Genomic DNA, 13,617 nt, shown 5'->3' with positions numbered 1-13,617 from the left:
AAAGAATGGGAATGGGTGGGTAGGGAAGTGGGGGGCGCTATGGGGGACTTTTGGGATAGTATTGGAAATGTAATTGAGGAAAATATGTAATAAAAAAATACTTCATTACATACATGCATGAAAATCTCAAGAGCAATATCCTAATCACTTCTCATAATTTTAACATCTTTGCAAGTACTAAGATTAAGCATTTTGTCTCACGTAATCTTTTAAAAATCAATTGTCTCATGTAGTCATTCTTAATATTTAAAAATGACAAAGCCATAACTAGTCTGATTCAAACTCATATCCCAAGTAGTATGTCGATTTATATCTAGTAGAGCTGAGATTTTTGTCTGTGGAAACACAAATATTTGGAAAAGAATATATGCACAGTCCAGGTTTTAAAAATTACCATGTGATTGCAAAATGTACATGAATGATTTTCTTTAATATGCTTTCCATAAATATGGAAAGTTAATTTGGTTTACTCAAAAGAATAAAAAAAATCATTTACCCTATAAGATTATCAATACCCGTAACAAAACATTTTTAAAACGTACCTTAATTAGTTGGTAATTTTGGACTCCATTTATTCCAATGTCAGGATCAATGGCTGCTGGAAGAGAATATCGAGAGTTTATAGCCGAGTTCTCTGGAATTGATATGTTGATGACAGTTGTTGGGAATAACGGTGCATTATCATTTATGTCTTCTATCAGAAAGCGTATCTTAACCAATCGAAATATTTCATCCGGCAAAACAGCAACCTCCACTTCGTAAAAGCAACGGGCATCCAACACGATTCCAGCACATAATTTCTCACGATCAATGCGTGCACCAGTAGTGAAGATCTCTCCAGTACCCTCTTCAATGCGAATCAATGGTACATCCCCGGTTTTGTAAACTAATTTGAACTGCATAGGAGTGGTTAAGGACTTGTCGGGAATAAGCGACAAGTTGAGGTCTTTCAACAAGTCGCCTATCAGGACGTTTTCTGGCATTTCTTCTCGGACTGTATAATTCTTCTCCTGGGCGCCAGACTGAAACACGACGCATGCTAACAGGACCGCAAATATATACGTCCCGGACAACAAGTCCATACCAGTCTCAATACCAAAGGTACTGTTTGTCAGCCCACGATATACTGACAAAGAAAAAAGAAAACACAGGGAAGGATAGAGAGAGAGGGAAGGAGAGAGAGAAAAAATAATTAGAAAGCCAACTATAAATCTGCATGTTAACTAAACGCTGCTTAAAATTAAAAGCATTAAATGAAATATTAGCATTAGTGATAAGTAAAAGACAAACATGTTTTGAATCAAGTTATTATTTGTTTCTATAATAAGAGGAAAATAAATGAAGTATCAGCTATGGTAGTTAAAGGATGGTATATTAAAAACAGTGTCCACTACTGAAGATATTTATGTATTTAATGTTTGAAGATATTTAAAGAAATATAAGTAATTTAAATATTCAATTCCATTATCAAGGAAAAATAAAATGGTATTTGTTAAAATCACACAAAAATACCATTATTTCTTTGTTTTACTGAGGATTTCAAGCACAAATATTTTAGTGGCAATGAACATTTAATAAAATACTCCATATTTTCAGTTCTGTGCATAAAATGCACAATTTTTCAGATGACAGTAGGTAAAACACATTCAGATATGAAGGACTTGGTGAAGTCTGAATTCAAAGCAAACATAATCTAGGATAGGAAATGGGTTATATGGCAACTATCTAAATACAGGGGAGAAACTGTGACATCTAAAGCAGAATTCATTCCTGTTTGGGTAAGAAAGCCAGTAAGTATAAATAAATAAATAAATATAAATATTACAGATATTCAAATTTCAGATTATTATACATATCTTCTCATTTGGAATTTTGGGAACATAGTTTGTTGTGGTTATTGTTGCTGATGCTGCTGTTTTTCAGAGAACAGTAAAAACCATTGTGGGTACTGATAGGAAATAGAAATAAAATAAAAGCTTATGAATACATACTATGGTTAGAACTATGAATCTCTAAACAACATGCAAATACTCAATAGGAGATTTGGGTTAAAATAAGTTCTAAATTTTTAATTTATATTTATAGTTTGGAAAATGAAAATCATGCTATAAAATGACATAAATATAGACAAGATAAAAAAAATACCTGGACTAGTTTTGAAACTAAGAAAAATAATTGCTTTTTATACAAAGATTGAAGAAAGTATTGTTATTGCTTTTTTACATTTAAATCCATTTAAATCACAAAAAGATATCAGGTGATAGTTTTGCTAATCTCAACTTGATCAAATTTTCCTATGATACAACTCATCACTTCATACCAGAAAAGACATGTGATGTATAAATGCAGGAGGCAGACTGAAATAGTATAATCAAACAGGGAGAAGGAGAGAAAGGCCCTTAATATGTATTAAAATAGTTAAAATTAGAACCATTTAAGTGATCCTATGGAAACTGAAAACAGTAGAAGCTTCCTAAAATATTTACATATATAAAAGTGATATAAATGAAATTCCCAAATAACCAGGAAGACAGAGCCATAGAGGGACAATTCTAATCATCAAATGAAGCTTCCAGCATATTATTCTGAATCAATAACATTAAATTGAATTGTAGAACAAAAAGGTAGCATGGAAACCCCCAGAAAAAAAAGGCTGTTACAAAAGCTGTTAGTTGTTCTTTACACACTGATGGTAAGATGCTATTGCTGAAGACAACACCTACATAACCATTGAACACAGAGAACTCAAATTGGTGCTTATCTAGAACTGCCTCCCCTATGGAATAGTATTTATAGTACTTGAAGTTACTCTAATCACTACCAAAGGAGAAAGTTAAGCACCATGCCAGCTACAAACCTTTGACCCACACAAGTAATGTGCGGGTAAGATAAACTGGTACAATAGTGGCAGAAACTAATATTTTGTTGGACTTAAAGCTCATTCCTTTGGATGAAACTCATACCTAGTGCTGCTCTGCTGGAAAGAAAACTGACATTAGGCAGTCTAGTGTCCTAAAAGAAAACCAAGTACTACTGTTTAGCTAAAGGCAAAATAAATAAATGGCTCTTAATGTCATTCTGCTATATTCTTTACACCATTGCCTTTCTTTGCCATCATCAGAACAGCTTCTTTCTGCAGCACATGACACAGCAATGTGTCCACCTCAGAGATCAAGGCACTACGTGGAAGAGGAGGCAGAAAAGGAAGAAAGAGTGTAAAAGTCAGAGGTGCTGGAGGACAGTAGGAGAAAAAGGTCCTCTATATCAATATAATCAAAGATCATATGAACTCACAGTTACTGAGGCAGCATGGACAAGTCCTGCACAGGTCTGCAAATCCTCTGCATATACAGTACAGCTTCTAGTTTCATGTTTTTCATGGAATTCCTCAGTGCAACAAGTGGGTCTCTGTTTCTTTTTCCCTCCATTGACCTCTTTTCCTTCTGTTTGTTTCATTTGTATGGCTCTAATGTGTTTTTTTGTTATTGTTATTGTTTTATCCTGTTTTATTAAAGCTTATTAAGAGTCTGGGGAGATGGTTCAGATGTTAAGAGCACTTGTTCCTGCAGAGTATCTAGGCTTTGATTTGGTCCACGTGCCTGTTCACTACTAACTATAACTCCAATTCCAAGATATCTGAAGCCCTCTCTGAGTTTTGATGCCACTACTTTTATTTGGTGCGGGCAAAACATTCATAAACATAAAATAAAAGGAAGCAAATTTTTCAAGGTAGTAAATATAAAACAGATTCTTCTTTGTTTTCTTCCTTATGAAAGCCTTACAATTTTTTATTCTCTACATTTTAGTGTTGATTTTTATTACTTTTAAGTGTGTGTATGTGTTTATTTGCATGTGAGTGTGGATGCATTCAAATGTCATAGATATTAGATCACCCTACTACTGCAGTTACAGATAGTTGTTGAGTTAGTCAACATGGGTGTTGGAAATGAAAGTTGAGTCTTCTAGAAGAACAGCAATGGCAAGTACTCATGACTTCTGAGACATCTCCTCAGTCCCTATTACTCTAATTCACTGATAAAATTCAACAATTAGCATAGATATCTAAAAATTTCTTGTTTAATTTTATGCATTTCCTTTATTTCTATTGTTAATTTTAAGTTATTTGATATATTAAGCAACATTTAATATCAAAAATTTGGAAATAAAAGTGTGTAATGTTATATAATAAAATATGAAATCTGTACACCAGTACATTACACATCATGAAATGTCACATCATTATAATTAAATATGAGTAATTGTTGCTATTAAAGCACAAATCCAGCTTTAAAATATCACTATACAGAGACAATTAAAATTCCATTGCTGAAAAGTATTTATGCAGGCAGGTATCTAATGATATTCTCAACTCAATATTTATTAGGAATTAGCAACATTAACAATGTTTCAACAATGAGTTTAAACACAGCGAGGCATGATATAAATAGCTTTTTTGTGTGAATATAACTGCCAGAAAATGTGCTATCAACCCTTCCGCTACATAGCTAGACATCTGCATTTAAAAATATATAAGCATATGCAAATGATGAAAGACATGAATTTAGAAAAATTTACATTGTAGTCACTATAGAATAAGGAAATACTTTTTAAACAAAGGAAATAGTTTATATCATAAACTACCTAATTGTTAAAATTATATTTTATAAAATATGATCATAGACCCTGTGAAACATACATTATATATCTAAGAAATTTTGTTTCGATGTTAGTTTCATTTATAAGTTACTGAGATATAACAGTGAGGAAAAAGAATGCCAAATATATGCTCTATCTTAGTAAACAACAACAGAAGACTATTGTCGGCACTTTTGTATTTTTAGCATCAGTCAATGATGAGAACTAGGATTATACAATATAGAAACCTGTTCAAGATCTGGACTCCTGTGAATTAATGATTTTCACTATTATGAATGTGTGATTAAAAACAGTATTTGATACCAATACAATACATATATGTATTCTTTATACACTGAATCTAGGACACATAAAAAGTGTGTGTCTGAATGATTTCAATAAATATAATGCAAACATAAGCAGAATAAAATGGGGCAGTGCCAAATGAAATTAAAAGTACCACTCTATTCTTATCCTACCCTTAGGAATTACACATTGTTACAATTGGCATAAAATTTATAAAGAATGTTTCAAAAAACATTGCATACATGTTGCACTATATGTAAACAAGAAAAATAATTAAGACAATAGCCTAATTAGTGAACTTTGTTACTCTCAATCCATTCTAAATATGTCCCATACTATCTTTAACTCCATTGTTAAACTAAACATTTTAAAATGATTTTGTCATTTGAAATTATTTCAGGGGTTTTAAAACATAGAATAAAAGTATATCTTTGAGAAAATATAATAATAATTTCTAAACTTAAATGGATATATAGTGAAAATGTTGTAATAAAAGTCATTATTCGCCAGGCAGTGGTGAATCCCAGCACTTGGGAGGCATTGACAGGCAGATTTCTGAGTTCGAGGCCAGCCTGATCTACCAAGTGAGTTCCAGACAGCCAGGGCTATACAGAGAAACCCTATCTCGAAAAAAAAAGTCAATTTTCTATAATTAATATATACTAATAAAGCATAAGGCAATGCAGCCAATATAAGCTTCTATATTTTAATAAAACCTATATCTTATGACACTAAAGAATTCTGATTGAGATAATGGAATGATATTTTTAAATAAAAAATAATAGATTACCTAACAATGATGTCTACTTTCTTATAAGGAATTAATAAGACAAGAATTATTAGAGAGCTTTTTCTCTATCTCCAGAACTATTTATTAAAAGAGCTTTCTATGTCAAGCATTGCTACAGGTACTAAGAAGCTATATGTAAACAAAACAGACAAGATTTGTTTTCCTACAATATATATTTGATAATAATAACAGACTAGTCTACCTTCACTTTAGTGTTCAATTTCTGGATACTGGACTCAAATAAAGCTGTTACAGTGTGTAAATATTGAAGTTTAAATAATTTTAGTCTCCAAAATTTCATGCAACACTTAAATTTACTAACAGAAAATTTTATTGTTAACTTACACACTAGAGTTGAGTTTATAATTCTAGAAATAACCAGTACTAAAATGTTGTGGCTAAACATACCAGTGAAGAGGCACCCACATCCCACTAAAAATTCTGTGTTCATTCAAATAAACCTCATGTCTTAGCCCTATGAGCTAAAACTACAAGCACTCAACTGCAAACAAAGCACTTTAAATATTGGGCAAAATAGGATATATTCATAAATTACAATGCTACTTTCATTTGCAGTATATTTTAATTAGCTATTTGTAAATGACTAGTTTACAATGACTAGTATAATAACAAGCTGTTAAAAATTTAGAAATATAAGCCCACAACAAAAGATACACCCTTATGCTGCTCAGTTTCCAAATTTCCTCAGGGTACTTTTATATTATCTATAGGCAAAACATACCCTTCAACACCTGCAAGGTATTATATAGTTGTTTATTCATGTCCTTATGAATAAGAAAACCTCCTTGGAAGACATAATAAACAATAAAGTGGTTTGCACTGTTGAAAAGAAAAGTAAAGATCAATTTATAATGATTCAGCTCCAATATTAATTTCCTTCATTTCATATCATAATTAGGGAGTATTTGTGATAAGATTTTGAAGACGAATTGAAAATATATTGACGATAGCAAATATCACAAATATTGTTTTGCAGGCTTGGTACAAATTACATTATGACAATTCTAGTACCAAATTCTTTAATAGAGTTGATAAATATGTGCAAGATATTCTGTAACAAATCAATTTTGCATTAAAAATTCAAATGATAGCTTACATGTGTTACTATAAATTAATTATACTAATTAAAAATTTGCTTAATTTAAATTACTTAAAACCTAACTGATTTCAATCAGTTTCAAGTTTAAATTTTATAACAAGTATATAACATATATTACATACATATAGGAAATTATTTCTATACTAAAACAGTTACATGAAAAAGAGAAATAGAATCAGAAAGTGAGACATGGCCTATGTTTTTTAGTAATTATTATAGTACTATGATTCATAATATCAAAGAAATAGAGGGATAGAAAGTATTTCTATTTAAGAAAAGAGGTATATACACTACAATTTTAGATTTTTAAAGTATTTTAAAATTTTTAGAATATTTGCTAGAATGTTTTTATTATGTATGTTTTAATTTTTCACTAGGTATTTGTTTAATTTCTTAGAATGAGTCTAGATATTTAAAGGTAATTGATATATTTATATGACAGTTCTCCTGAATTATTAAAATAATATATTTCTAAAGAAAACATAGCTTATAATGTATCTATTATATCAATGTTTCTATTTAGAAAGATCAATTAATTGTTAAGTATTAATTGTCAAGTCCTCTAAACAAATAAAATATTTGTGATATATGCTCGAAGGATTTTTCAGATTATCTCCATCAATTGGCACACTACAGCATGGTGCCTTAGTACTTTTTATTTATACCCACTGCTAATTTATCAAAATCATGATTTAAGTAAAATGCGTACTTAAAAAGCAACTGTAGTATATCACAAAAAAAAAATATTTCAACTGGCATTTTAAGGCATGATTGCATCTGACAGCCTGTAAAATGAATTCAGTTAAAATACTGATAATGAAAAGGGAATAATATCCATCACAAAATTGTTTCTTGCAGTATATGGAAGAATTTTATCCTTAATATTTGTATTCATTTCCCTGAGAACACAATGAAGCTCTTCCTGGCAAAATGACTTGGTAGTGACATTATCCATATTCAAAAAGTGAACATCACATACCTCTAATCAAGAAAGATCTGGCAACTTTTTAAATGAGTCTTCCTGTCTTGTTTCCAACCTTCAAAAGGTATCTTTGCTTAAAAATACATTTAAATATTTCAACATTATTTCTGTGCATTTGTTTTTGTTTTTGTTTCTGTCAGCTTAAAAACAAGGCTAATTGGTGATGATTTTTTTACTTTAGTTAATAATAATAAATAAATAGAAAAAGGATGAACAACAGATGATGTATGCAATCATCATATCACATTTTAGTGTATCTCTATTAATGGTGCATTTAAATTATGAATAAAGAATTCTCCCTTTAAAAAGAGTAGAATAACTAGGAGTAAAGTATTACTTATTATCTCTTCTTTATGTGTGCAATAAGTTCACTGGCTAGGTTCATCAAAGTCTAAAAGATAATGTTAATGAATTTGTTAGGTGCTTACAACAAAGACAATATATAGATTTCAGTATTATACTGTCAAGCTTTTCTCTTTTTCTGGATTAATTTTTAAGTGAAATGTTTTGTATACTTATTAATATTCCTCAAATTTGTAGTTATTTCACCTTGTAGGTCCATATTAAAATTCTATATATACCAAATATGAACTATATTAAAGCATTAATTTTTTGAGAATTAAAATATGTTCATTTGAAATAAAATCTGTAATATGAAACATAGCAATTATATATATACATATATATATTCTTATTATCCTACCTAATAAAAGAAATACTTAAATATTTCATGCTGTTTTTTTCTTTTAGAGGAATTAAACTATTTGATGTAAATAACCGAATAATTTATCAGAACTGAAGCTGCCTCACACTTACTGTAACTGCCATTCACTCTACAGAATTGTGAACATGTGCTACATTACCTCTTCCTATAAACTCACAAAAACTGAAACTTCAGCTATTCGTGGTAAACTTGTGTGATCAGCAATTGATCTCATAGATAACATAGAACAAAATCTTAGACATCAAGTGTCATTGTACCATTAAAAGGTTTATTTTCAACATTCAACTTATATTTTGATTATATATATTCCAATATACTAGCCCATGCCTAATGTAGTTGTCAAACATCAATCACATTTGAAAATGCAGTGATTTAGTTGCTTTATGACACATTTCAGTCTTTAATAGATAATACAGGTTACATAACATTTCTTTATATATAATACATATAATTTATGTTTATGTTCACTGTGTTTTGCCTCTCTGTATGTCTGTGTGAGGGTGTCAGAACACCTGCAACTGAATTTACATACAGTTGTGATCGTCCATGTGTAGGCTGGGAATTGAACCTGTGCCCTCTGGAAGAGCAACCAGTGCTTTTGACCACTGAGATACCTCTCCAGGTCAAAGATTTATAATATTTCTACCATCAGAGAAAGTTCTATTAAACAGTGTTTACTTAGATTAAAAGTCCACTGATCTTAATCTATGAAGGCATCCAGGACAATATAATAATAAAAATGATACTTTATTGTTAGGTGAGCATCAAAAAAGAATTCTAAAATGAAATTGTACAGTAAAACTCTTGTTTCACTTAGTAAAAAACTCTGAAACGATTAGGTAGTAACTATTTCTTTTTGTGTAATTTGCAACTCAATAATAAAATAAAGGGGAATAAAGTCCTCAATTTAACTAATTATTTTTCTTTTTAACTAATACATATACTGTTATTAAATTGAAATGTAATATACTGACTTCCCACATGAGAAAAACCATTTGTTATGAAGCTATAATTCCTTTAGCATTTTTGTAAAAGTTGTAAAATTTGGATGTAACTATGAAAATGGTATAATGAAACCATCTTTTATAATTAATATATACTAGTAAAGAAAAATCTGTTGTGAGTTGTAACCCTTCATCACAAGAAGCATGCTTGGAGATTTGTCTCTGTTAATTTTTTTGTAAATATGAGATTTAAAAAAAAATAATATTTATCCTTAATCTTTTTTGTGTTTTACAGTCCAGTCGTTATCCCCTTCCTGGTCTGCACTCCCACAGTTTCTGGTCTGCACTCCCACAGTTCCTCATCCCATTCCTCCTACCTCTTGCCTCCAAGAGGATGCCCCATCTCCCCTCCCCCCACACATGGCCTCACCACTCCCTGGGCCTCAACTCTTGCCAGTGCACTGCTGTTTTCCTAGACCCAAAGGAGAGGTAGAGACCCTCAGCACCCATTCAGCGAGTTTTTATATGGTTTCCAGCTGCAGAATAGAACATCAGCAACTAGGCACAATACGATTGGTGGAAAAGTGCACTCTTTAAACTGATTGATCTTTAGGGAATGAGGAGACAAGCACTTATCATTTTTATTGAGATTTTGCAGCATGGACTATTAGTTGGTTGGTTGGTTGATTGGTTGGTCTCAAATCCAGGATCTATTACTTACTAGCTGTATAATATCATAAATCAGTAAGATTTTCTGTGTTTCCCCTAATTCTGTGGGGAAAAATAATTGCCTTAAAATTTATATACTGGAATTCAACTACAGTATTTTTAAATTTTTATTTAATTCATGTGTATGGTTGTTTGCCTGAATGTATATCTAGACATCACATGGGAACTTGGTGACCGTCGAAGGCTATCTGATTTCCTAACTAGAATTACAGATGTTTATGAGTCACCAGGTGGGTGCTGAGAATTAAATACAAATTCTCTGAAGCGCATCCTGTTCTCTTAACCATGTCTGCAGTCTAATAAATATACTCTATGCTTGTTATGTGCTTTGTTTTGCTTTACATTGCAATATCTGAGATAGTGCCTACTCTGTAGAGCTGGCTGGGATAGAGATGGCTATATGTATGTAAGGCTGGCCTTGAACTCACAGACATCCACCTGGGGTCTCTATTCCCAACTGAGGAAGTAAAGCCACTGTATTTGGCTATATTGTTTATATATTTAAAGATGTCTTCAGATAAGTCGTTTAATCTTTTGAGTGAAGATGAGAAAGATTTGTGCTTATCTTTAAAATTATTTTTGTAATATATAAGCTAAATATGCCTTAATAATTACCTATAATCATTTGCATAACTGATCATAATTGTTAGCAGTGCTGCAGTTTTAAATGGTTTGCATCATGATTTATATATTACAGAATATACAGCCTTGGTGTGTCTCATCGTCAGGCAAGCTGAAATGAACTGCTTGTACTCCTGATGTCTTGGACTTTCAGCTGGAACCAGTCAGGCCACAGACATCAGAAAACCAATGATTTTTAAAATACTGTTTGTAAACACAATTTGTGAACTATGTCATTGCAATATTATGCTGGATGAAATAAGAATGCCACTTTTCTAAAGATCACTTTAAATTTTAAAAAAGTTGATTAAAACCTGTTACTGTTAACACCTACAACATTACACCTTTAAAATTTCCACTAATTACAGCTGCTAATTTTTTAGAGGAACTGTTAAAGTGAGTCAGATTTGACATAAGGACAGTTTCTCAACCTCTTTTTTTTAATAAAGAAAAAAATGAATGTAAAACAATTCCAAACATAGTATCTATCCAGTCAGTACTTTCCACAGATGATTTTGTCTTTGGTATTGGAAAATAAATACCAATTTTTTCATAATATTACTTATAATATATAAAATAAAATGAAGTTATAGAAATTGATAATAGAAAACTAACTTTATGTCCTGTTGACAATTAGGAAACCACACCATGTAGTTTAATATTCAAGGTTGTTAATTATCTTCTTTCAAACAAACACACAAACAAAAAAGTCTTAAAATTTATAATATTTGATGGGTCCTCTTCACCCTAGCCCACACAGTCAAGCCATGACTTTTCAACATCTATTCAATGATCTTCAGTCATCATTTATTTAAATACAACTCAAAACTGTCTTCCCTTTAATAGATTTCCCTGTGTCAACAATACTTGAGTAATAGCAAGAAAATTGTAACAGTAAAGAAAATGTTAAATATAATTACATGAAATATATGCATGTAAAATAGAACAACTATGGCAAAAGCATCCAACAGTCTGGTAACAATCAAGGGAATTTTAGTAGCATTAATTGGAAAATAAATGTCATTAATAGTTACTATGTGTTATGTGCATTGAAATAGCTCACTTTCTTTCTTATAGTTTCTCCTTAACCCTGAAAGTTTTTTCAAACCAATATTTGTTTGAAGTGAATTAACTGACTCAAATTCCTTAATAAGAAGTGGAATGTATTATTTTTTTAAATATGTGATGCTACTAATTTAGATGTTTTTGACACATTTGAGAGGGTAAACTGGAGGAATCATTGATTGCTATGTCTAAAAATATAGATTATATTGGAAAGAATTATAACATCCTATAGTACTGAAAATAATTTCCAAATGGCATGTAATTGAATAGAATACCACCTAGACATAATGTCTCATGCCTGTGATTCCAGTACTAATGAGGCTGAGATGAAAGGATTGTGAATTTCAAATCATCCTTGGCTTAATGTTGAGATCCTATCTCAGAACATAGTCCTTATGCTAATTCAAAGTAATACTAGAACACCAAACATGTTCAATTTAATTATATTTACATTGGGGCATAAATTACTTATTATTTATTATCCATTTATTCAATTCATATATTATGAGCACGATAATGTACTGATACTTATTTGGCTATTCACATTTGCATATATCCATTGAATGCACTCAATAAGCTAGGCCATGAAACTGTAAAAAGGCAAGGAAGATCAGTGCTTTTAATGAAGACACTCATAATCTACAAAGCATTTGTTGAAGAAGAGTCATTTCTTGAAATTATCAGTATAGCTAATATATAAAATAAGATCTCTGCATAACACAGAATGATCTTCTCATCTTCAGTGTTTAGCCTTCTAGAACAGGATAATATTGTCTTTGCTTAAATTCTTTAGAAATGGTGACATATTTACTTGTCTAAGTCCAGAGAGAAATTTACTATAATTTGTGTGATTTGTTGTTGTCTTACATCTCCCATACAAGGTAAGTCAATGCATAAGTATTCTCTTACTCACTCTCATTATCTACATTTCAATTTTGAATCAAATATTTTAAGCGAAACAAAATATCAGTGCTGTAAAGCTGCAAAGTAGGAGTTCAGATGTAATTGTCCTGGGAATACCCAGAACAAAGGAGACTTTTATACATCATGCATAGAAAACTCATTGTGCAATATCTCAATTAAAACCCTCTTTGGTACTGTACAAATGCTCTGCAAACAGATGTGTGGTGGAGGCAAAAATAAGGAGGGAAGAAAAAGTTTCTTTCTTCCAGTTTATATAACTGAATCTTTTTCTTTTCTTTTTTGCTTTTTTATCTTTTCTCTTCTCTTCTCTTCTCTTCTCTTCTCTTCTCTTCTCTTCTCTTCTCTTCTCTTCTCTTCTCTTCTCTTTTCTTCTCTTCTCTTCTCTTCTCTTCTCTTCTGCTTGTTTTCTTTCTTTCTTTCTCTCTCTCTCTTTCATTCTTTCTTTCCTTCATTCCTTCTTTATGTCTTCTTTTACTTCCAGGTTTTTCTGTTTTTTGTTTTTTGTTCGTTTGTTTGTTTGTTGGTTTTATGGTTTTGTTGTTGTTGTCTTTTCAAGATAAGGTTTCTCTGTGTAACCCTAGGTGTCCTTGAACTCAAACATCCTCCTGACACTGGCTCCCAAGTGGTAAGTTTAAAGTCTGCATCCATCACCACTGCTAGACTGAATGGAATGCAATCTTAAAACAAGGTTCCAACTGGTAAGAAGGACACATGCTCCACTATGTTCATAGCAGGCTTATTTATAATAGCCAGAAGCTGGAAAGAACCCAGATGCCC

At 31.1% G+C, this 13,617-nt stretch overlaps 1 protein-coding gene across 4 annotated transcripts in view; it reads right to left on the bottom strand.

Moving 5' to 3' along the window:
- Nucleotides 1-13,617, bottom strand: part of LOC110286667 (protocadherin-11 X-linked) — a 549,700-nt gene that overhangs the window by 499,108 nt on the left and 36,975 nt on the right. For all 4 annotated transcript variants that reach the window (XR_003835691.1, XM_029473156.1, XM_029473157.1 and 1 more), the window contains one exon: nt 543-1,126. Coding sequence is in view for 3 of the 4 variants with exons in the window: in XM_029473156.1 (XP_029329016.1) it covers nt 543-1,126 (584 nt within the window). In the remaining variant the exon portion in view is untranslated. The remainder of the gene's footprint in view (nt 1-542; nt 1,127-13,617) is intronic.

The sequence above is a fragment of the Mus caroli genome, chromosome X (assembly GCF_900094665.2).
Source record: "Mus caroli chromosome X, CAROLI_EIJ_v1.1, whole genome shotgun sequence".
Taxonomy (NCBI): Eukaryota; Metazoa; Chordata; class Mammalia; order Rodentia; family Muridae; genus Mus; species Mus caroli.
Note: the sequence above shows the minus strand (reverse complement) of the source record. Positions and strands in the feature narration are given on the sequence as shown.